The sequence below is a fragment of the Lontra canadensis genome, unplaced genomic scaffold (assembly GCF_010015895.1).
Source record: "Lontra canadensis isolate GAN:19392208 unplaced genomic scaffold, GSC_riverotter_1.0 scaffold19, whole genome shotgun sequence".
Lineage (NCBI taxonomy): Eukaryota > Metazoa > Chordata > Mammalia > Carnivora > Mustelidae > Lontra > Lontra canadensis.
In genome coordinates, this window is record NW_022631013.1 from 8,961,459 (window position 1) to 8,984,610 (window position 23,152).

Sequence of the window (23,152 nt, forward strand, 5' to 3'; positions counted from 1 at the left end):
CATTTCTTCCCCACGCCTTCGGCTCACTTCCCAGCGGGAACCGGACAGTCGCACCCTATACCTCAGAGTGAGCGAAAGCCACCCGCGTCCCAGGCTGTGGTCCCGCAGGGGTGGACCCAGCCGAGCACGCGGCGGCCCGCTTCCTGCTGCGGAGCCCTTAGCCACCGCCCCCTGCCGCCGAGGGCGAGGTCGCCGGAGCCGGGAGGGGCGGGGCAGCCGGGACAGACTCCGCCCCGCCCCTCCGACCGTAGCCCGGCTGCGCCCGAGCCCGGCGCCCCCCGCTCCGCCCCTGCTCCGCCCACCCGCCGGTGGCCCAGGGGGACGCAGGGGGAGGGGCGCGGAGGCGGCGGCCCCTGGAACAGCGCGGCGTAGGGGAGCGCGCTCTGCACTTGGAGCCTGCCCGCCCGTCAGATCCTGGCTGTGCATTCAGCGGTGAGTACCGGCCCGGCCCGACGGATGTCCCGGGGCGGGAGCGCCCGCCGGCCTGTCCCCGGGGCAGTTGGAGCGAGCCTCTTCCGCGGCGCCTGAGGCTCCCTCCCCGAGAGGGACTGACGTGAGCAGAGCGGCCCGGGGCTGGAGAGAAGCCGGGAAGGCCCAGGGGAGAATCGGGGAGGGGACTAGCTCCGGGCAATCGACCTCTCCGCTCGTCTCCAGCCTGTGCCGCGCGGGCGACAGGATTCAGGGACTGGAAATGGCTTTCCTCGTCCCTCCTTGCCTTGACTGTGCATGCCGCTGGAGAGTCCTCGCCGAGGTTGTGCGGGCCTCAGGGGGAGTCCTCACCCAGGCTCTGCAGGCCGGCCGAACTGGCGAATCCTAACCTAGAAGAGGGTGTGCGGGCCTCTCTGGGGTGTCCTAACCCCAGGAGGGTGTCCGGGCCTCACTAAAGGAGTTCCCACCGCGCCCGGTCTTACGGAATAGGGAAATCCTCACTGAGCCGGCAGGTCGGGGAATCCACACCAAGTGATAAGGGGCAAATGGAGTGAGGTGGAAGGGTTGGGCACAGAGCCTACCTTCATAGATTCAGAGATCCCGGAAGGAGCATGGGCTGCCTTTCCTAATTGAGCCAGACATCAGAATGGAACATCTTTCCTGCAACACACATAACCCTCCTCTCAGGCTTGGGGGCGGGGAGACACAGCCTCTAGGACAGCAGTGCTTAAACTTTTGGGGCTCTCAAAAACCCCTTTACGCTCATGAAAATTCCTATACCAAAGAGCTTTTTTTTTATGTGGGCTGTATTTTGTATATTTACCATATATATAAAACAAAATTTACCGTATTTAATAATCCATTTTTTAAAATAGTGGACCTATTATATATTAACATAGCACTTTATGAAAATATCTGTATTTTCCAAAACAGAATGTTACTGAGAAGAGTGGCATTGTTTTATATTTTTACGCATATCTTTGATGTCAGGTTTATTAGAAGGCACCTGGATTCTTATATCTGCTTCTTCATTCAGTCTTGCAATATCCCATCATGTTGCTTCTGGAAAACTCTACTGTACACTCCTGAACACATGATGGTGAAAAAGACAAATTGCATCTTGGTGTTATAATGAAAGTTGTTTTGATCTTGTGGATACCAGCTCCACACTTTGAGAACCACTGGTGTAGGAAATGCTTTGGAGGCTTAAGTCATTTGTCCTGCCTGTTGCTTGTGTTGCTTGCTCTAAATGGAAACACACACCACCCCATGCATGGACAATGTTAACCTCTGGAATTTGGGACCAAGCTTGATCTCACTTTGGAAACTAAGTACTAGGTTCCCACATAAGAGATGATGAACCCCAGTAGCCTCCTGAAAACTCAGCAAGGCTCACAGATGGCTTTGGTTGTTACTGTGCCCATAGAGCTGGCCTGTCTGTGTGCCCTGATTGCAGCGGTGATATGGCAGAAAGGACCTGTGGGTTCAGAGAAGTGGCCACGGGGAGCCCATGCCAAGTGTGTAGGGGTTGGTGTGAAGTTACCAAGTAGTCAAAAAGTCATTTCCAAAAGAACATTGCCTTCCTTTCCTCCATGGTCAATGCTGTTTGTACTTGTGTAGCCTAAGAGCTTATTGAATTAGTATCAGGATTCCCCAATCTTGGTGCTCTTCCACTTTCCACTTTTAGAGGTGTACCAGCTGGACCAGCCCTGCCTCAGCCCCTTCCAGAAAGCCATGTTCAATGCCCTGGTGTGTCGTGGGTGGGATCCCTCTCTGGTTTCTTTCCTCGGCTTCATGCTCTGTGAAAATAAGTTGCAGATAGAAATTACATACATGTGTACACCAAAGGAGAATGATTCCCCGACTCTCCTCCCTTTTGCTCCGCCATCCACAGAGCCTCTCCTGCTCTGATGAAGCAGCTTGGATACTGAGAAATGTTGAGAAATGTTAAAGCTGATAGTTGAGAAATGTTAAAGCACATAAGTGGATTGCATCTGTTGTTGCCCTGGCCCCAGGTGGGAGAAGGGAATGGGATCGCTGTGCACCAGCTGTGTTTTTGGAGTAAAACTCCACTTTGGTAGTAGGGGGTCTCTTATCCCTTCTGCACTTGTTTATTGACTGCCTGCTTTACCAAGGGCCCAGTCCCTACTGGACACTTCGGAGTAGTGAGCACAAACAGATGCAGTCCCAGTCTTTCTGGAGTTACGGTCTGGTAGCTTAGGTAACTGCTGGTTAATGGAGCCAGTCCACTGTTGAGTGTTTGCATGAAACCTGGTCCTGCGGGAAGAACACTACCGCTACCAGTTGTGTGATCTGAAGCACATGCTGAAAAAGCCAGAGTCCCAAGCCGTGACGATAACGATAAAACCAACACTTACTACTATATGCCTTCTTTTCTCTGTTCTTCCTTTTACGGAGGAGGTGACTCCCTGGGGGGCAGCCAGACCCTGTATTGGGAAATGAGCTCTAGTCGGTTCCAGTCACTGGGGCAGCCTTGGGCAAGACACTCTCTGGGCCTCAGTGTCTACATCTTTAAAGTGGGTGGTTAGGCCACTGATAACCAAGGAGCCAGTGGTTTGCATTGGCATTTGTACATCTCTTCCCAGCTCCATGTTCAAGGGCATCACATTTTTTTAGCTTTAAGTTGGCCGTTATGGGAATATCCACACCACGGAAATCAGGACATGGCCGAATCAGGGCTCCCGCACCACAGAGAGCAAGTAGTTAGAGGTTTCCTGGCACACCGGTGCTGTCGTGACAGCCCACGTGCTTTTCGTGTGTTTGTACAGCTGACCCTTGAACAACATAGCAGACAGGTCGGGGTACTGACTTCCTGCGCAGTAGAAGATCCAGGTATAACTTTTGATTCCCCAAAAACTTCACTACTAATAGCCTACTGCTGATCGGAAGCCTTACCAATGATACAAACCATTACAACACAGTTTGTCTGTATGTGTATGATATGCTGCATTCTTATAGTAAAGCTAGAGAAAATAAAATGTGAAGAAAATCGTAAGGAAAATAACATTTACTTTACTGTACTTTGTGGATCAGTGGACCCATGTAGTTCAAATCCTTATTGTTCAAGGGTCACCTGTATTTTTTAAAAAAGAAACTCTTTAAGGGTACCGGGGTGACCCAGTCAGTTAGGTGTCTGTCTTTGGCTCAAGTCTTGGTCTCAAGGCCAGAGGATAGAGCCCTGTGTCAGCAGGGAGCCTGCTTCTCCTTCTCCTTCTGCCTCCCCCACCTTCCCGCTTGTGCTCTCTCTCTCTCTCCCTTAAATAAACAAACAAGATCTTTAAAAATAATTATAATAATAAAATAAATTCTTTCGCCTGGACAAAGACACTGAATATGGGGTATGTGATTCAGTTCCTCCAGAACTTTTCACAGGGAACAAACAGTCTGTTTTCTATCATATCCTAGAAGATGAATCAACAGACTTTTCTTTAGGCTTTGTGGGCTCTACAGTCTCTTACTGTCCTTGCACCTTTTCAGCTCTGTTGTTGTGTGAAAACAACCACAGACAATATGCAAATGAATAGGCACAGCTGGGTTCCAATAAAGTTTTATTTATAAAAACAGGGGCTGGGCCATAGTTTACAGACCCATCTTAGAATGTCAGAACAGGAGCCACGCTTTGAGGAGATGATTTCATGGAAAGGGACATTCTTTAGGACTTTATCCATGAATACCACAGATTTGGTGCTCGAGGACACACAGCTGGAAGAGCCAACTGCAAAGGATTTGGAGTCGATTGAAAAAGAATCCATAGTACGTTGTTTAAATCAAGGCCAAGTATGTTCCCCTTTTGAGGACACAGCCATGGATGGTGAGGAGGGAAGATGTCTTTATTCCCAACTGCCTCTCTCTTAGGAGCCAGCTCAGATATTATGCTGGGACTGATAGACCTGCAGTCTAAACCAGCATGTGAATTTTGGGCATTCTTGGGCAAAAATCAATAGTGTTTCTAACAGGTATTCTGATTCCTGGGAGAGGGACAAAAGTGTTAAAAACAGGAGGGGAAATCATCATTACATGTGTTTATATTATATACATTGTGGATTACATTGTGTGTGTGTATACACACCTATACGTGCATATTTGTCTATATATGAATATAAGATATGTGGCTGTGCGATTATTGTTCCATGTATTTAAAAGAGTCTTAGGAATGTTTAGAAGACAGACATACCAAGCTGTTACCAGTAGCCAGTTCTGGGCAGTGAAATGGGGTAGAAGAAAGACGGGAACTCTTCACTTACTACTCTTTGTAATACTGTGTTTGCCTACCCTGCAACATTCAAGTATTGCTTTTATAACCTAAAAATAAAACAAAAAACTAAAATCCCAACAACCGATACTTTTTGAAAGAAAATAGAATTATTTCTCTGGTGAGAATATTACTACCACCCCTTCTCCCCTAATAAAATAAATTATTTTAACTGTCACATCACAATTCTGAACTAGCATATATACTACTATATATATTAATTCAAAATAATATTGGAAGAGAGGCCTCTCAGATCAAAACATGTTAGTAGATGACTTAACCCCCTGTCCAAGATTACAAGAACCAGACGAGTGTTCTTTTATGGACTATTATGCAGCCCTTAGATTACTTGTAAACATTGTAAAATGTTTTTTCATGAACCTGTCATGAAGTATAGTTTTTAGATTAAAACCAGGTTACCCAAGAATAGTTTCCTGTGGTCCTGTTTTCATGAGGAGAGAAAGCACATGCATGCGTATATGGGCTGCACACACATGCACAAAGGCAAATGATATGCCAAAGGCTCCGTGGTTTTCTCTTGCTGGTGGGGTGAAGTTGCTTTTTAAATTTTCTTCACTTTGCTAATCAGTATTTTCTAGCATGTATTAAACAAGTATTAAATTTAGTAGAAGTAGTAAATTCAAACAGCTATTAAATTTGATAGGACCAAAAATAACCACCCAGTTACTTGTATCTTGGGGACAGCACAGTTGCCTTCATTTTCTCCTGACATGTCTCATAGCAGATGCCTGCCTACTCCCTTTCTCCAGTGGGAAATAGAGAAAAAGTATGGAGCAAGAGGCATGGGGAACCAAAAACGGGCCCACGGACAGACCTCAGTCAGGCTGTGCTTGTCCACTTCCCTGTGGAGCTGGCTCCAACCTCAGCCCCTCCCTCTTCCTCCAGGTGACCCAGAGGTTAGAAAGTGCATAGGATTAGTGCCATTACCTGAGAAGCTATCAGCTGACCTTCTTCCTAGAATAAATGGCCTTTGTTTCGTTTTGTTTCTTTTCTTTTTTCAAGTAGGCTGTATGCCCAATGTGGAGTCCAATATGGAGCTTGAACTCAGGACCTTGAGATGAAGTTATCAAAAGTCAGACATTTAACCAACTCAGCCACCCAAGCACCCCCCTTTTTAAGCTATTTTTATTTTTTTAAAGGTTTTTTGTTTTGTTTTGTTTTTTTATAAATGCTAGCTGCTTTTTTTTTTTTTTTTTACAGATTTTATTTATTTATTTCACAGACAGAGATCACAAGTAGGCAGAAAAGCAGGCGGGGGGGGGGGGGGAAGCAGGCTCCCTGCCAAGCAGAGAGCCAGATGCGGGGCTCGATCCCAGGACCCTGGGATCATGACCTGAGCCAAAGGCAGAGGCTTTAACCCACTGAGCCACCCCGGCGCCCCTTTAAGCTATCTTTAATGGAAAATTTCAGATATATAAAGAAGTAGAGAGTATAAACTCAGCTTCAACAATTGTGAACATTTGGCCAATCTTGGTCCATCTATACCTTTCCCCAAATTCACTTATTTTCTTCCCTCTTTGAGGAATTAGCATCTTACTTTCAACTGTATAAATTAACAAAAACTTATTATTTATGGTGTCTTTTTTTAAAAGCATGCACTGATGCTGTAGGAAAATTCTTCATATTCTACCCTAATGTCAGCCCAAATGAACAACTGCCCAGCCCTTGAGCCCTTGCTGTGTTTCCTGCCTCCCTGTGTTTGCATTCATTCTTCTCTCTGCCTACGAGTCTAAATCAGTCTGCTCTCATTTCTTCTCCCAGTGCTCTGTAAAGCCTTTCTCAGTTCTCCAGGCTATAGCTGTCTCTTTCCTGGACCTTCTTTATGACCCTTATTTAGCATATCATAGTTATTTGTGTCCTTATCTTGGATAAGCACTGTTAGACTATACTGTTCTTATGAAACAAGGAGTATTTTCCTGACCTCCCTCTCCAGTGGTACTTCACAGTGCTTAATGCAGAGAAGGTGCTCAGAAATATGTGCTTAATTAATTTGACTTGATTACATTCACTGAAGAAAATTTTCGATTATAAAAGAAACGCATCACACTTAAAGGAAAACGTTCAGATACAGCCTGGTACCGAAAACATTTGATCTCACCTGCAAGGATTTTATTTTATTTTTCTAAAGATTTATTTATTTATTAGAGAGAGGGGGAGAGCATAGGGAGAGGGATAAGCAGACTCCACATTGAGCATAGAGTCCAATGTGGGGCTCTGACCCAAGACCCCAAGACCATAACCTGAACCGAAATCAAGAGTCGGGAGTCCTAACCAACTGAGCCACCCAGGTGCCCCTCACCTACGAGGATTTTAAGACTTTAAAGAATTGTAATGAAAAGAATTTTCAATTTGAGCCAATATAGAAAGGCAACTTTTTTTGAGGAAAATAATTTTTCTTTATGGTCACTTGTCAGTTTTTCACATATATATCTGGAACCTATAGCTCTTCTCTGCTTTGTTAGAATGCTTTTTTACCCCAGCTAGGTAAGAGTGACTCTGACTCTATTTTAGAATATCCATTGTGTTTTAAAACGTAGATTTAAATCTTCAGTAACAGAAATAGGCTACACGTCGGACGCACAGGCCACATGAAGTAAGTTGATACCAATCTCATGGATGCTGGTAGCTCATAGGTATAGAGTTCCCTGTGCACACCGTGCTGCACTGTTGCTGTGTATAACTATCAGAGCAGCCCTCGGGAGCTGGACAGAGCAGCCCAGGGCAGGTATGGTTACCTTAAATCTGCAAGGATACAAACCTGGGTTTAGGGAGATGGAGTGAATCTTGCCAAAGGCAAAAAGAAGGGGAGTGTGATTTTAGGCTTGGATTGGAAACCCTAGGGCTTTGGGATTAGGTGTTGCAAATGTGCAAAGATAGGAAACTGTCTTTTTCAATATCGTATGTCTTTGGGAGACAGACCAGGTTGCTGAGGTAAGTTATGTATCCCTTAAGGCCATAGAACCACCGAAGTGATCTGGTACTTCTTGAAGCAGTCATTTCTCAGATCCCTCCTCTTCTGCCTTAGTCTTTTGCCATAAGAATGAATCCACTTTCTGATGAATTAGCAAGGCTGCTATGGCTAAGTGCCGGTGTGGTTCTGTCTCATTGTCTTTTCTTGGCTTAAGGAGAGCTCTGAGCAGGCCCATCTTTGGATAGTGTGACTTGCCTAGGCTCTTGCTCAAACAGATGTGTATGGAGGACTTCGTTACTCCTTTGCCTCATCATCCTTTTATAACCTTTTTTTTTTTTTAAGATTATTTATTTATTTATTTAACAGAGAGAGAGAGAGAGAGAGAGAGAGACACCACAAGTAGGCAGAGAAGCAGGCAGGGGGCAGTGGGGGGCGGGGAGCAGGCTCCCTGCGGAGCAGAGAGCCAGATGCGGATGCGGGCTCGATCCCAGGACCCTGAGATCATGACCTGAGCTGAAGGCAGAGGCTTAACCTACTGAGGTAGTCAGGCACCCCCTTTTATAACCATTATTGTAAAATTACAAAGCACAATATGTACACTGTAGTGTAGTTCATGAAGAGGTTTTGTCAGCCTAAGGGTATCCTCCTACATGATCACCAGGTTTGAATTTTGGTTTGAGAAGAGGAGAGGTGAGTATACCATTGCTGATGGTCTCTTACATGCAAGAGCTATGCTAGGAGAGACATACAGAAAGTACAGTTCTGTAATAGTGGTGGCAGAAGGACGAGTCTCAGGATTGGTTTTAAGGGTGGTAGGTTTCATAAAAGCTTTATTTGTTCAGTGAAGTAATCAGTTGCATTTTTTTTTTAAGTAAGCTCCACATGCAGCATGGAACCCAGTGCGGGGCTTGAACCCACAACCCTGAGATCAAGATCTGGACTGAGATTAAGAGTCAGACGTTTAAACGAATGAGCCACCCAGGTGCCCCATCAGTTGCATCTTAAATGCTGGTGTTGTCTGTATTACTGACATCAGCTCATCCTTTCAAAGTTACCTATCATGCCAATTTTGCCAAAGTCAAGGATATTTTAGGGGAAATAGAGATTGACTTTCTAGTCTTGACACATGTCCCTTGGAGTGTGAAGATTGTTTTAATATGAGATTTCATTTTTTAAATCCATTTGATTAACTTGGGTTTTCGTATGAGGAGTGACCATAAGTTCCATCACTTGTGCCGCTGACTTGAGGCAACACAGTGCGAGAGTCAGCCCGGCATCACAGGGCCTGGTTTGACCCCCAGCTTAGCCACTTACCAAGGCTTACCAGCCTTGGCATATTACTTAACCCCTCTAGTCCTCAGTCTTACTGCTTGTAAAATGGGATTGTGATGCCGTTCTCACAGGGTCGCTAACAGACCACGTGAGACAACGTAGCTGAGGTGCCTGGCACCCCCAGGCACCCAGCACGTGTCCCCAGCTGCAGTGCTCACAGACAGATGGAGAACTTTTGGCACAGTGCCTACATGCTGCTTCCATTCTCCCGAACTTTTGTCCCAGCCCAGAGCTCCTGAGCTCCAGACCCACATAGGCAGCCACCTGCCAGATGTCTTCATCCCAAAGCCGCCACCACTAAAACCAGTATCTTGGCTCCGGTCTTGGTAATTGGCTCTGCCAGTTTGCCCAGATGAGTTACATGGGAACTGTCCTGGACTTCTTCCTCATCTCTCTTCTTCAGTCCATTCTGCTTGCTTTACTCTCGCTGAGATCACTTGCCTCTGACCTCATTTTCCAACTTGGTGACAATAACATCGCGGTAACCTGCCTCCCCAATACCAGTCAGCATCCTTCCCCTGAGGCAGTCCCTGTGACTCCCAAGTGATCTCAGAAAATCAAATCAGGTCTCTGGGAGTTCAGCCTCGAATCCTTTCATGGTGCCTCCTGTCTTCAGGATAAATCTGAGCCTTTTTGTGATGTAGACCCTGCCCTTCACTTTTCGCTCCTCTCTTAGCTCTGTCCCCATGAACCCTGTACCTCATTCACCTGGGACTTTCTGACTTCCATGAGGTCACACTTGCGTGCCTTCGCAAGTCCTGTTTTCTCTGCAGAATATTCTTTCAGCCTCCTTCTGTGTAGTTCTGGGAGGCTTGTGGCTGGTGTTGCCTATCCCTGGAGGCCTTCCTGTGCCACCCTCCATCCTACGCTGTTCTTTATCACCATTCACCCCTGCTGTAGCTGTCATTAATGCCTCACCAGTCTATATGTGACCGAAGAGGAATGGGGACTAGTATCCCTTTATCCCAGTGGTTTGTAAAAGTCCTGTGTGTGAATGAACTTGCATCCCTTCTCTAAGACAACCCAGAGAGGCTCAGACGCCAGGTGTGTCTAATGCTATTTTATTGCTTGTCACATCTTTGAGGCAGTGAAGTGGCAATTGCATACAGATGCCATGTCACTGTGTGGACCACCAATGGAACTAGGGCAGAACTGCCTGACAGGTGGGCTCTAGGGTCTGATGCACTGGATTTTGAGTTCTAGTTCCGCCTCTCGACAAGCCTGCCATCTAGCTTCAGATTTCCAGCTCCTGACCACATCGCTGTACTGCTAATGGGGGAAGAATGTGATGGTCCAAAAACAGGAGCATTGGGTCCTCCCAGCAGTTGCCTTGCTTCTGGAAAATCAGCAAATAATGGGTTTATACCTCAAGCTTCTGGGAACTCTACTAGCGTGAGTCATCCTTCTCTGGTCCAAGCAGTTCCGAGGTGGGTGGGGGTAGATGACCTCAGATAGTGGGTGAATTTGTGGGGATAAATGCTGCCCTGTGAGACCCTAGCAGCCTGACACCTTGCCTTTTGCGGTGACACTGTTTCTATTTCCTAAAATTTGGGTTAGAAAAGTTCATTACCAAGCATCTACAAAATTAGTTCAGAAGCTTGAGGAAATCAGGCAGCTTTCTTAAAGAATGGATATCAACTAGACCTGCTCCATAATGCTTTTAAAAGTACAGTTGTCTGTCCCTATCCCACTCCTCCTGCTCTCAGAAGTTAGATCCAATAGGATGTGATTCTGCAAATGTCATTTCTGGGTTGTCTGCAGGTGACATTTTTGAAGCCCCACTGATCGCTGTGGGTTGCTACAGAGTAGGGGACCCACATTCCGAGAAGGGGCTGAGGACTGACCTTAATGAGGAGAGGATGAGGTCAGGAGCCGAGGCCTGGGTCAGGATGACTGTGGGGGGGCCCTGCCCCGCTTCTTCCTTCCTTTCTGGCCAAATGTTTTATGACCTCACAATGACTTTCTCTTCCCAGTGCAGCTTAGGAATTATAAACTCTGAAGTTCACAAAACTTTTTGTGAAACTGCTTGTATTAGCCTGCAGTGATTTCAGAAATTAAAACTATTTCTGTTCTTTCGAGTTTGTGCTACTGCAGTTAATATAAAATGAGCTTAAAGGATGTGTCAGGGAAGTCTTTCTCCTTTGGGAATCAGCAAGCCTAGAACTGGGAGTCTTAATGAGACAGGGGCTGTTGGATCAGACAGCGCAGTGGCCATGGCCATGGCCATGGTCCCCCAAATCCTCACTGTTGCCTTTGGCAGTGGCTGTATACATCTGCCAAGTGAGTCATGATCATTTTTATGACACATCATTAAAAATTTCCAGAGTTACTTAATAATGAAGTTTAAGGAAACAGAAGGGTTAGATTTCAGGAAGTAGCTACTTTTTAAATGCCATCTAGTATTTTCATGCTATGACTTAATTTCACATCAAACTTTAACAAATTCTGACATTGGGAATCTATAATTTAAACCAAGTGTAAAGCTAGGACAGTGCATTGTAGTTGGTCTTTAGTCACAGTTCCTAGAGTGGCCAATTCTGCAGCCTCCCCACCTTGTTTCCTCCTTTTCTGCCCTCACTCACCCTCTTCAGGCCTACTTGCCTTCCTCAGACCCACCTCAGGGCCTTTGCACATGATCTCACCCCTCCTCCAAATAGTCAGTAGCTTGTCCCCTCACTTTCTTCAAGGCTCTGCTCAAGTGGTTGCGTATCAGTGAGATCCTCCTTTCATCTCCCAGTATCCTTCGCGGCCCAACATTCCTTACTACCTTTATCCTGCTTATCCACAGAGCTGGTCACGCTCTGACATTCTGTGTCTTTATTTAGCTGTGTAGTCTTTCTCCTGCCCCTACTTCCCTCCCTTCTCATGGAAGCACCACCAGGGCAGGGACTTTGTCACTTCTGCTCCTGGGTATATCCCCAGTGTCTGAAACAGTTTCTGGCACATATTAGAAGGTTAATATAAATTCATTCATTCATGTATGAATGAATGAATCATGGAATTTTTTCACTTAGGAGGGACTTTTTAGGATCATTGTTATGTTATGTTACAGATTGGGAAACTGAGGCACAGAAAGGTTGTGTGGCTCATTCGAAATGGAGCTCAATCATTTCACCACTGTTAACAGCTCTTTTTAAAAATCCAGGAATACATGTGGAGCCTTCTGGTCAGTTGTCCAGGATGAGACAGGAGAATAAATGAAAACAGACTGATAGTTTAAAAATTTAACAAAAATAAGACAGGTCATTGTGTAATGGCAAAATTTTCTAATACAGAAAGCAGAGTCTTGTTCATGTTCACACTGTAGAATGCACCTCGCATATAATTAGTGCTCAGGAGATATGTGTTCATGGATTTGGTTACATTTTTATAAAGCCATTCCTTTCTGTAAGACCCTGCTTCTGTGCTCTTTTTCTTTTTTTATTCTCTCCCCAAATAGACGATTGTTCTTAGGGCTTCTCATTCAAACTTCTTTCAGTTACAAGTGTCCAATTTATGCGCTTTCTCTATGTGTGTGTGTGTGTGTGTGTGTGTGTAATTTCTTCTACAAGTAGCTAGCAGGATCAAAGAGGTGACCTGGTCTCTGGGAAGATCGAGAGATATTTAGTTATTCCCGTTTTCCAGATGCAACTACATCAAATAAAGCAAAGAACTAATCTTTCTAGTTCTCCACTATGTGGAAAAAATCCAGCTGACAAGCCATGGTGGTTTGCTGGCCTGCATGGTTCTGACCTCAGTCTTATTTATGCTTACATAGACATCCTTGGAATCTCACTTTTGACAAAAAGTTGTTTATAAGTAGAATGATGTTTAGATACACAACAGTCAGTTTGGGAAGTGGGACCAATTAATTTCTCTTTAAATAGAAAAGAAATGAAGCATAGCCAATCCTTATAGTGACCTGAAGTGAACTTCAGAGATGCAGTGACCTTAACTTTAAGAGTTGGAAGCCATGAAAATTCAGGATGGGTATATTTAGGAAAAGTGAGAAGAGAAATGGGCAACCACATGAAATAGAAACCTCGTTATGTTGTTAGTATAGATTTTAAAAAATCCACTCTTGTGTGTCTTTAGATATCCTAAATAAATAAACAATTCAGAGGATGTATTGTCTGCACTTTAGACCATTCTCGACTAATCACCTGCAAACTCAAACTATACAAGCTCTCCTGGAATCCGATATGCACACTCCCCACCCTTCCCCAAAATAAACAAAACCTCTGTCCTCCACACCCTACCACTGGCAGGAGATGACTCTCCTCGGCTCCTTCCTACTGGTCCGCGGAAATCCTGCAGTTGGTTGTGGGGCCCATTCATATCTGTGCCTCTTTCTCTATCATAAGATAACCGAAGAGGATTCAACTCTGATAACAGAAGCAGCTAAATCTTGGATTTATATACTCCAATGGCTGGAAAGTGACTCGGAGAGCTAAATCTTACTGTATCTGTCACCAGCATTTAGCCAAAGTCGCCTTTTTCCATGCGTTTCCACAAATCTGACTCTGCGGGATAGCCCCGTGGTGCGGCATTCCCTGCCATCTGGGTGCGTGGTCCAAGATGTGCTTCTAGCAAGAGTGATGGTTTAGCAGTACGCTGCCCAGACCCCAGACTCTGTCTCCCACACAAAACCTCATGTAGGAAAGACATTAGGGTTGGAAGCTGACAGGGACAGGACCCATGGGCAGAAAAAGCTGCATGGCCCATTATATACCTCCAAGTTGGGAGGGGGTAGGGATAGTGTAAGCCTCCCAGGTGTTTTGGAAACAAGGTTCTCAGGATCCTGAGGGGACTTATCTATTGTTGGGAAAGGTCATTTAATATTGTTTAGTAAAAACACAGTCATGGGACCTTTCAGATGTATACCAGTGAGTCATATGCTTGGAGGGTGATTTCTAACATGTATATGGGGGGGAGGGGGGAGAGATAAAGGAAGTTCCCAAAGGAATTTTTTTATGTTAAAGTAGACCGACAGGATCTTGGGGTTTGGGCTAAGATTGCCTTCTGCCCTTAGCAAACAATTCAACATCAAGGGAGCTGAGTCCCTAGAAGAATGTCACTCTGCCTGTTTCAAAAACTTGTCAATGGGCTGGAATTAGTAAGGAAATTTAATAATCTTTCTTTTGCCTTTGTTTCCCACATCAAAACCCATCTGCAAGATTGTTGTCTGGGCTTGGAAGTTAAGTCGGCCTAACAGATAGCAAAGCTCGCTGAACCAAATGGGGATTTTGCCCATGATTTAAGGTAAAGGGACCACCTACCTTGCTCTAACCATCTAGGTTCATGACATACCCCAGCATGGAGTCAAACTGTCTAAAGATTTTAGGGCCCCATTAGAGTTTTGGGCTCTGTTCTTGCCTTTACAGGGTTACAGAGCCATGTCTTAGCCACATTAATAGCTCAGTCAAGTCCCCCACAGAGATGAGAACATTTGGTCACCAGAGGCCATCTCGGTTTGGCCTGTTCCACAGACAGTTCACAAAAGAAGAAATTCACATGGTGAAGGGACAGATGAAAAAGTATTCACCTTCATTCACTAGCAATTAAAGAAATGCCCAAGATTAGCTTTTTAATCTCTCAATTTGTCCAAAGAAAGAAAGAATTACATTACCTGGTTGAGGCACTTGCATTCGCTGCCTCAGAGAAGGGTCCTGAGTGGGAACAGTCTTTCCCAGGCCACGTGGTGACGTTGAACAGAATCCAGACATGCAAATCCTTTCTCCCAGCTGCCCTACTTCTAGGAACCAAAAGCTAGGAATTTATATGGAGGAAATGGGTTGAGGACCTACTCAAAGAAGAGTGTACAAAGGTTGCAGCATTGTTTGAATGTTAATACTTGGAAACAAACTACGTATTTTAATAATAAGAGATTTAAGTAAATTGTTGTATATCTGGATGATAGATTTTTATAGTGTATTTAAAAGTGATATAAAATATCACATGCTGGCCTGATAAAGATATATTGCTGAGTGAAAAAAAAAAAAAAGCAATTTACAAAACAACGTGAGGTCTAATCCATTCTTTAAAGAGATCCAAATCCATTTAAAAGTCATGTTAGGGGGCGCCTGGGTGGCATAGTCGTTAAGCAGCTGCCTTCCGCTCAGGTCATGATCCCAGGGTCCTGGGGTCAAGCTCCGCATTGGGTTCCCTGCTCGGTGGGGAGCCTGCTTCTCCCTCTCCCACTCCTGCTTGTATTCCCTTTCTCACTATGTCGCTATCAAATAAATAAATAAAATCTTAAAAAAAAAAAAAAAAGTCATGTTAAGTGAAACTCCAAACTCCTATGGTGACTTTTATTTACTTCTTTTTGTTTATCTTCACTTTCTAATGTTTCTGCAATGATCATCTATTTCTTACTGTAATATTTTTTATAACTGCAGCAGGTTTGGTCTCCTGCTGGGATTGCTGGGGGAGGAAGGAAGTGGAGATGGGGCTGGGGAGGGTGGTGAGTAGGAAGGGGTCCCACCTGGATTGATAACGTTCAATGGATACGAAGTATGCAAGAAGTCCGTCTAAAGTTAGATGTGAACCATTCACAGATTCTCTTCAGAACCAGTGCACTGCATCAGTGGTGACAAAGGACAGCATTTGGGGAGCAGAATGGGTTTACTTTTAAATAAATTCTCATCATTTTTTTTTTTTTTAAGATTTTATATATTTATTTGACAGACAGAGATCACACGTAGGCAGAGAGGCAGGCGAGAGAGAGGGGGCAGCAGGCTCCCTGCTGAGCAGAGGGCCTGATGCAAGGCTCCACCCCAGGACCCTCGGACCACGACCTGAGAGATAGAGGCTTTAACCCACTGAGCCACCCAGGTGCCCCCGCCCCAGATTTTTTAAAGTAAGTGACAAAGAAAACATGCTTGCAGAAAATAGAGCCGGGATTCTGTTCAGAAGTTAAAAGTCCTCCCCACCCCGCCCCGCCCTGCTCTTTAAACCATGTATTCTTTCTTCTATCTAGGGATAATCAATGTTAACTTTATTCTAGATCTTTCTTTTTGTATTCATTTACGTATACAATGGTATGTGTGTATATGGATGAATATATACTAATAGTCTTGTGTTTTTAACTTAAGTTAGATTCTAATATACATATTATTCTGCAGTTTTTTCTATTCCACTTATATTACTTGATGTGAGTCTTAGCTCACATTTCTTATGTTGAATCTGAGTAAGGAATTATATGTTCGATATTTGTATCAGTAAAATTTATTTGCCCTTACTCCTCTGCCTCTCGGAATAAACTCAGTCACCCAGGGCAGATTGTTAAAAACTTAACCCTAAGTTGGGAAAGCTACACTTTCCCAAAATGTAGCTGACAGTCGGTTCTCTGTCTGCAGTTTGGAACCCCATGGAAGGCTCAGTCAGTGCTTAGAGAACTAGCTCACAAAAGCTCCAGAAGATCGTCATATGTGAAAGTGCTTTGAGTGGTACTTTTTCAACTTTACTTTTGAAGGATTTTAAGCATTCTTTTTCCCCCTGCCAGAAATTTGCATTTCACTGGAGAGAAAGTCATCTGTATGTTCTTCCTAGGTCTACCACTCATAAATCCACTGACCCCGCTTTCTTCCTGGGGGCCTGTTTTCTGGTCAGGAGCATGCTACGGCATGTCTAAGGTTCTTTCCAGAAGGCTCAACATTCTCTGATCCTGTCTCATCACCTTCCTAGCACCTAGGACAAGGTGTCCCGAGGGCATGGGGGGGGGTCAGTTAATGCCATACCACGTAGCACAAATGGTAGTGCTCTCCGAGTCACGTGCAGGCATCCAGAATTGGGACCAAAGGTTGACTGGCAGTAAGACTGTGGTTGGGGTGGAGCCGTGGCTCTGAACTCCCTGTACCTTTTTTACCGACAGCATGGTTCATTTGTTAAATGTCTCAGATCTGTCTGCCTGTGTCTAATGTTTAGTTTGTTTGTTTGTTTTTAGAAATTAACAAAAAAAAAAATTTTACCTTAAAAATCTGGTGTTCAGCACTCTCTCCCCACTCCCGCTCTTCTTTGTATCCATGCACAAGATGGACCCGAGGGCATCATGACATTGGACACGTCACCCAGCTGGTATTTCAGGATGGGTTACCTTCCACAGACACTGTTTCTCAACCAAATAATTCTCTTGATTTTAAAGAGTATGAGCTAGGTGTAGTGAAGGGTTTCAGATACAGTGCAAGTGTCTCTTTTTAAAATTCCTTTTTGCATAAGCACTGGTCATGGGTCCTACCTGATTCACACTCAGGGTGGGTACTGTTGAGCCCTCCCAACGGTTCTGTTCATGAAGCACAAGCTCCAAATGAGCTCAGTGTCACTGCTTCAAAGATATCACTTCCCTTCTTAACTTTCTTCTTTTTAAAAAAATTTCTTTTCTCTTTTCCTTTTTTCTTTTCCTCTTCTTTTTTTCCTTAGCCTCCATGCAATCCTGTTCTTAATCTGTGGAACAGAAAACGGTAGCACCCAAGCAGATTTCCATGCACACGAACCCTTCCCCTCTAAAAGGAAAAAAAAAAAAAAAAAAAAAAACTAGGATAACACTCCACCCTCTTCCAAAAAATCCACAGTGACTCCCTCTGTTCACGCCTTCCTTTTATGAGCATTGAATGGGGATTAGGTAGAACAGAAAAAAGGCAGGAACAAAGCAGAGGGGAGGCAGGGTGGGGGAATAAGAAAAGAAAGGAGTTGAAACAGTGGGGTGTGGACTTTACGTGGATGTGGGAGGTAAGAGGGCAGGTTTCTAGATGAAACCCAGACCACAGGTAGTTTTGGAGTCTGCAGGATTTGCAGTAGTACTTGAGGTTTGAGGATGAGGTACAATTCTGGCCAGGGGAAGGCAGACCTGGGAAGCGTTCATGATGCCCAGATTCTACTTTGGGTCTGGACTGTTCCCAGGCCAAAGATCTCTCCCTCCGACCCTCCTTGGAACATGATTGATTTTGGCTTTCTCTTGGGATTGCTGAAGCACGGGGAGCTCCTGTAAAGCGATTTAAGACAGGAGTGATAGCTTGAGTGAAACTGGGAGGGATTTCCAGAGCCCTCCAGGTGGTGTGAAAGGACTGTTGCCCAACTTGGAAGCAAAACCAGTTTTTGGTTGCCAGAACACAGCTCCTGTTGCTTTCCATTGACCTGTGGTTCAGTAAAGAGTGCAAGGGACATGTGACAACGCTGAGCTCAGACCGACCTGCTGGGTGACCCTGGGAAGAAGGAAAGGCAACTCCAGGATTCCAAAGTGAGTTCCAGGAGGAGGAGTTCTCAGGTCCCTGAGCCTCTTCTGGCATTCTCTTTTTAACCTGTGGGGCTGGTTGGTGACCTCTAGCCAGCACGCCCCTTTAAGAACAGGAGTTGTTTCTCGGAGGGAGGATTTAAAACCCAGCTCTGCCTCTTACTAGGTATATGTCCTTAGGCAAGTTCTTCTATCTCTCTGAGCTGCAGTTTTCTCAGGGGTAAAATGGAAATAATGACATGCTTTCACTTACAGAGATGTCGCCAGAATTAGAGAAGATGGTGTAAAGCCCTGGGTATTTATGTTTCGGTACCCAGGTACTTACATGCGGCTACTGAGTAACTAGGGACTGATTTCTTTCTCTTTTAGCTTCTGCAAGGAGAATTTGGTTCATTAATATAGTGGAATTAGACAATTATCTAGCTTCTAAGGAAAAAGGGAAGCAGACGTTAGAACACCTTAGAAAGCCATTTTCCATAAATGCCGTGACGGTCACTATGTCTGTCCTGGAACACTGGCTGGCTCTGTGGTGGGAGGAGCCGGAATGGACTGAGTCTTCGGACGTTCTGCCCCAGGGCCTTTGTAGGCTCGGGGAAGTGGATGGACACATTTCAGCCTCGCTGATTCATGGCCAACATGGGTACAACTTAGCGGTTGATTTCACCACAGAATTTTGGCAAACTGGAGGCGCCTGGCCTGTTTAGGGTTTGACACAGAGAGAGGAATGATTCAGAGCCTTGAGGCTTTTTAAAGATGTGAATGACCCACCCTGCCCGGTTCTGCCAGCGTCCCCCACGTCTTCTGTGGCTGCAGAGATTCTCACGGGTCCCGTGGCCTCTGCGGAGACACTGTTCTCTTGATCCATCTCCCTGGGAGGCAAAGAGCAGTTTTACTCTTGCATCTGCTGCTGTTTGGAGTGGTTAAGTCTAGGGGCAATGGTAGCAAATCCAAGGGAGAATAGGATGATTGCCTTTTCCAGTTGACACCTTTTTAAAATTCCAGTTATTAGTCTTGTTTCCTGAGCCCACAGATTTGTAAACTCCTGCACACGGGCGAACACATTTCTTACTCAACAGCGTATTTCTAGGTTTTTTGTCCTCTTTCCTGCCTCCTCATTTAGTGGGGAGGGGTGGGAAGTCTCTCGGATCTGTGTGGCACTGAGAGCGCTCTCCCCTCAAAGGGGCCGATTCGGTGACTCCGCGGCCACCCTTTCTCCAGCCTCTGCCTCTTCTTCCATTGCAGCGGCCACCCTCCAGCGGCTCAAGCGGGTCACCACTCGCCTCCTCCCTTCCCATAGTTCCCTACCCGAGTCTTCTCTCTCTGGTGACCCTGCGGTCCTCCAGCCCCTGGGTCACGCAGCGCCCGCAGGCATGTTCAGTTTGGCCGTCATGCAGCAAACCCACACCGTCATTTAGAAACCTTTCCTTACCAACACTTCTAAATCAAGGGAGTCCATGTGGAAATCCACACTGCCAGACTTGCTTGATAAATAGGATGATCTTTCCCCATGGGGAATTAGGAGACAAAAGCAGTTCCCAGCACAGCCACTGGCAGAAAGACACTCTCCCCGGCGTTCTCTGGAGCCGGTGACAGACGTCTGGCTTGTCCTCCGGCCTCCACAGAGGCAGGGACTGCTTCTCAGCCAGCGCCTCTCTCGACAATCACCTAGCACCAGCCTTAGTACATGCACAAAGAGCTATTTCTCTAAAACTTGTGCCTTGTTTTCAAACAGTGGCATGTGCATGCGGGTAAGAATGCACACGATATGAAAGGATGTACGGTGGACACTGAGTCTTACTCCCAGTCTTGACTTCCCCGCCCCAGTTGCAGCAGCCAGTCCCTTTTGTGTTTTAATGAAGAAACGGGCCTGTCTGTGGAGACAAGAACCAGTTGTCACTTTTCATCCCCCCAGTCATTTCCTGTACAGGCAGACTTCATTTTATTGTGCCGTGCAAACACTACGGTTTGGACAGATTGAAGGTTTGTGGCAACCCTGCATTGAGGAAGTCTCCTGCCACCATTTTCCCAACAGCATTTGTTCTTGTGTCTGTGTGTCACATTGTGACAATGTTCATGATACGTCCAGTTTCTTCACTGTTGCATTTGGCGTGGTGCTCTGTGGTCCGAGATGACGACTACCTGGAAGCTCAGATGATGGTTAGCATTTTTTAGCAATAAAGGTTTTCTTCATTAAAATCGGTACATTATTTTTTTAGACATGACACTGTTGCGTACTTGCTAGATTACAGTATAGTGTCAGCGTTTAAATGCACTGGGAAACCAGCAACTTCAGTGGACTCACTTTACTGCGATATTTGCCGTATTGTGGTGGCCGGGACGGAACCCACGTTATCCCCCGAGGCATGCCCACACGTGTTTTTTCATTTTACAGTAATATGTTGATCACACCACATCAGTCGTCCCCAGTATATGTTGAATATTTAAGTATTCATAAAACTCCTGGGTTAATTGGGTAATGTTACTATTTTCTATTTAAGATTTTCTCTTTAAGTAATCTCTACATCCAGTGTGGGGCTTGAACTCACAACTCCGAGATCCAGAGCTGCACACTCCACCAACCGAGCCAGCCAATCACCCCAGAAATGTTACTGTTCTTATCTCAAAATTAAGACTGTTTTCCCAAGGGGTAGGACTGGATAGCAAGGTCTTCCAACTCCTTCTCCAGTACGTCTACTCTCAGTTGTACGGTTACTTGAAATTGCCGTCTGTGTGGTGGAGTCCAGGAACAGTGTCCTCCTATGTTCACTGCTTACAGTTTATACAAAGTTACGTAAGTCCTGGCTGAAGCTGGGGTAGAGGGTCTCCTCCACACATATCTGGGTAGTTTGGGCCTTTATGCCCCTCTGCAGGAACAGAGATTCCCCGATTGAACACTGCGTTGCCACCACATGCAAAAGTGAATCAGGAAGACTTCAAACTAACACATTAATGTCAAATGCTACAGAGACGGTTACAACAGAAAATAGCTGCTTCCGAGCCCCTACTTCCAAAGTTCAAGTTTTATACAATTGCATGTCATCTGTATGGACATTTTACCTCCTGTCAAGAAAGACAGGAGTCCAGCTCAGAAGTTTGTTTCATGTATTCAGGATTTACCATGAGACACAGCATACCTTATCAGTGGAAGAAGGTTGGAAAGTTGTAGCCATCAGACAAAAGAAGTTTGGGATTTTATGCTCTCTTTAGAGGTGAATGCTAGCTTTCGCGATAGCTTCACAGAAGCCCATTTTATTTGCTAAGATGCCATTCTTGGAGTCATGTATATCCCGCCCTCCTCCTACTTTGAAAAGATAAGTGATGTCTTGTAAGTGATGTACCATAATCATTAAAGAGGGCAAATACACCTCAGAATCAATGAAATCCAGCTTTGAAAGTAGAAATTAAATGTTCTCTTTTTTTTTCTTTTTTCTTTTCTCAGGGATACGTGGCCATCAAGAATCATGAGCAACCCATTTGCGCACCTTGTTGAGCCTTTGGATCTTGCACAACCAGGAAAGAAATTCTTCAATTTGAATAGATTGAAGGATTCAAGATATGGTAGGTCCATGGCTCTCTGACATAATTATTATCAGAGCAGTTAGAGTTTTGTTTACATAATAATTAAGCTATATAACTAATTAGCCTTTAGGAGAGTTGAAAGAGGGAGTAGCAGAAGTGTCTGAATGATATTGGATTAAGCGCACAAACTCACACACGCACATATCCTTCTTACGTTGCCCATTTTCAAGTAAGTAATAATAATTATAATCATGTGATATTTATGTAACATTTATAGTATATAGAGTGTTTGTACATACATATTATATTATTTAATCTGTATAACAGCCCTGTGAGGTCACATTTGTAAAACATAAGAAGACCTGAGGAAGCTGAGGCCCAGAGAGGGTCAGTGACATGATCAAAAAACAACTATGTGGGTAGTAGAATTAGACAAAAACAGGTCTCTTTTATTCCAAACCCTCTACTTTCTACCTGAGCACTCTAATCTTTTCCAAATAGTATTGGTGAATAATTTTCATAGATCAGGATAGAACATTTCTTTTATAAATAAAATCGTTTTTCTTATGAATTACCATTGTCTTATCCTTAGACCCATTACCAGGACCGTCCTATGTGGTATTCAGGCTTGTATTTCCTTTGAAAGGTGCATGTGACTGTCTTTGGTCTTAATTACAACAGTTGTAAAGGAGTTATTTTCTATTTTCTTAAACACTAGTTTTCATAAGAAATATTACTTTGCATGGGTGTTACTTGCCAACATATAATACAGTAAATATCTAGATTGACTTCTTTCGTGATAACTTAAGGGAAACTCTGTTTTTGGAATCCAAGGTAGGGCAACAATTTATTATGAAAGAATTAACTATAAATATATATATTTATTTTTGCTTAGTCTGTGGGTATTTTCAAGTACCAAATATCTCTTAAACCCATTCACTATGCTTATATTTTAAACTGTGGAAATCCCTCTTTCCTGTTTCCCTGTTGGAAGAGTAGTCTGATGCCTTATATCGAGTTTATATAGAGATTGGCTTTAACTGGCTCTTATGAGAAGGTGTCTCGTGGCTTTTGTTTGTTTTGTTACGCTTTCTCCTTTTTCCCCTAGAACGCTTACCATTTTCAATCAGAGTCCTCCTGGAGGCAGCCGTTCGGAACTGCGATCAATTTTTGGTGAAGAAAAATGACATCGAAAATATCCTAAATTGGAATGTCATGCAGCATAAGAACATAGAAGTGCCATTTAAGCCTGCCCGCGTCATCCTTCAGGACTTCACGTGAGCCTAATGTCACTCCACTCCCCTCTTCACCACCTCCCTTGTCAACCTTTAGATCAAACTTCACACACGTGCGTGCACACACACAGAGTACCTGTATAATTTATCACCCAATATCCAGACACTTGAAAACGTAAGCGGTGTGTTATCCTGGACAGCAAAAGATTGTCTCGGACACACTG

General features: G+C 44.7%; 1 protein-coding gene across 2 annotated transcripts in view; it reads left to right on the forward strand.

The window, feature by feature from the left end:
* The first annotated feature begins 307 nt into the window (after positions 1-307).
* The window catches only part of ACO1 (aconitase 1), a 56,248-nt gene continuing 33,403 nt past the window's right edge, over positions 308-23,152 (forward strand). Inside the window, exons 1-3 of one of the 2 annotated variants that reach the window (XM_032860343.1) lie at positions 308-432; positions 21,614-21,732; positions 22,802-22,970. In XM_032860343.1, the coding sequence (XP_032716234.1) occupies positions 21,636-21,732; positions 22,802-22,970 (266 nt within the window). In that variant the 5' untranslated portion in view covers positions 308-432; positions 21,614-21,635. The remainder of the gene's footprint in view (positions 433-21,613; positions 21,733-22,801; positions 22,971-23,152) is intronic. The other variant, XM_032860344.1, reaches the window with a different exon arrangement.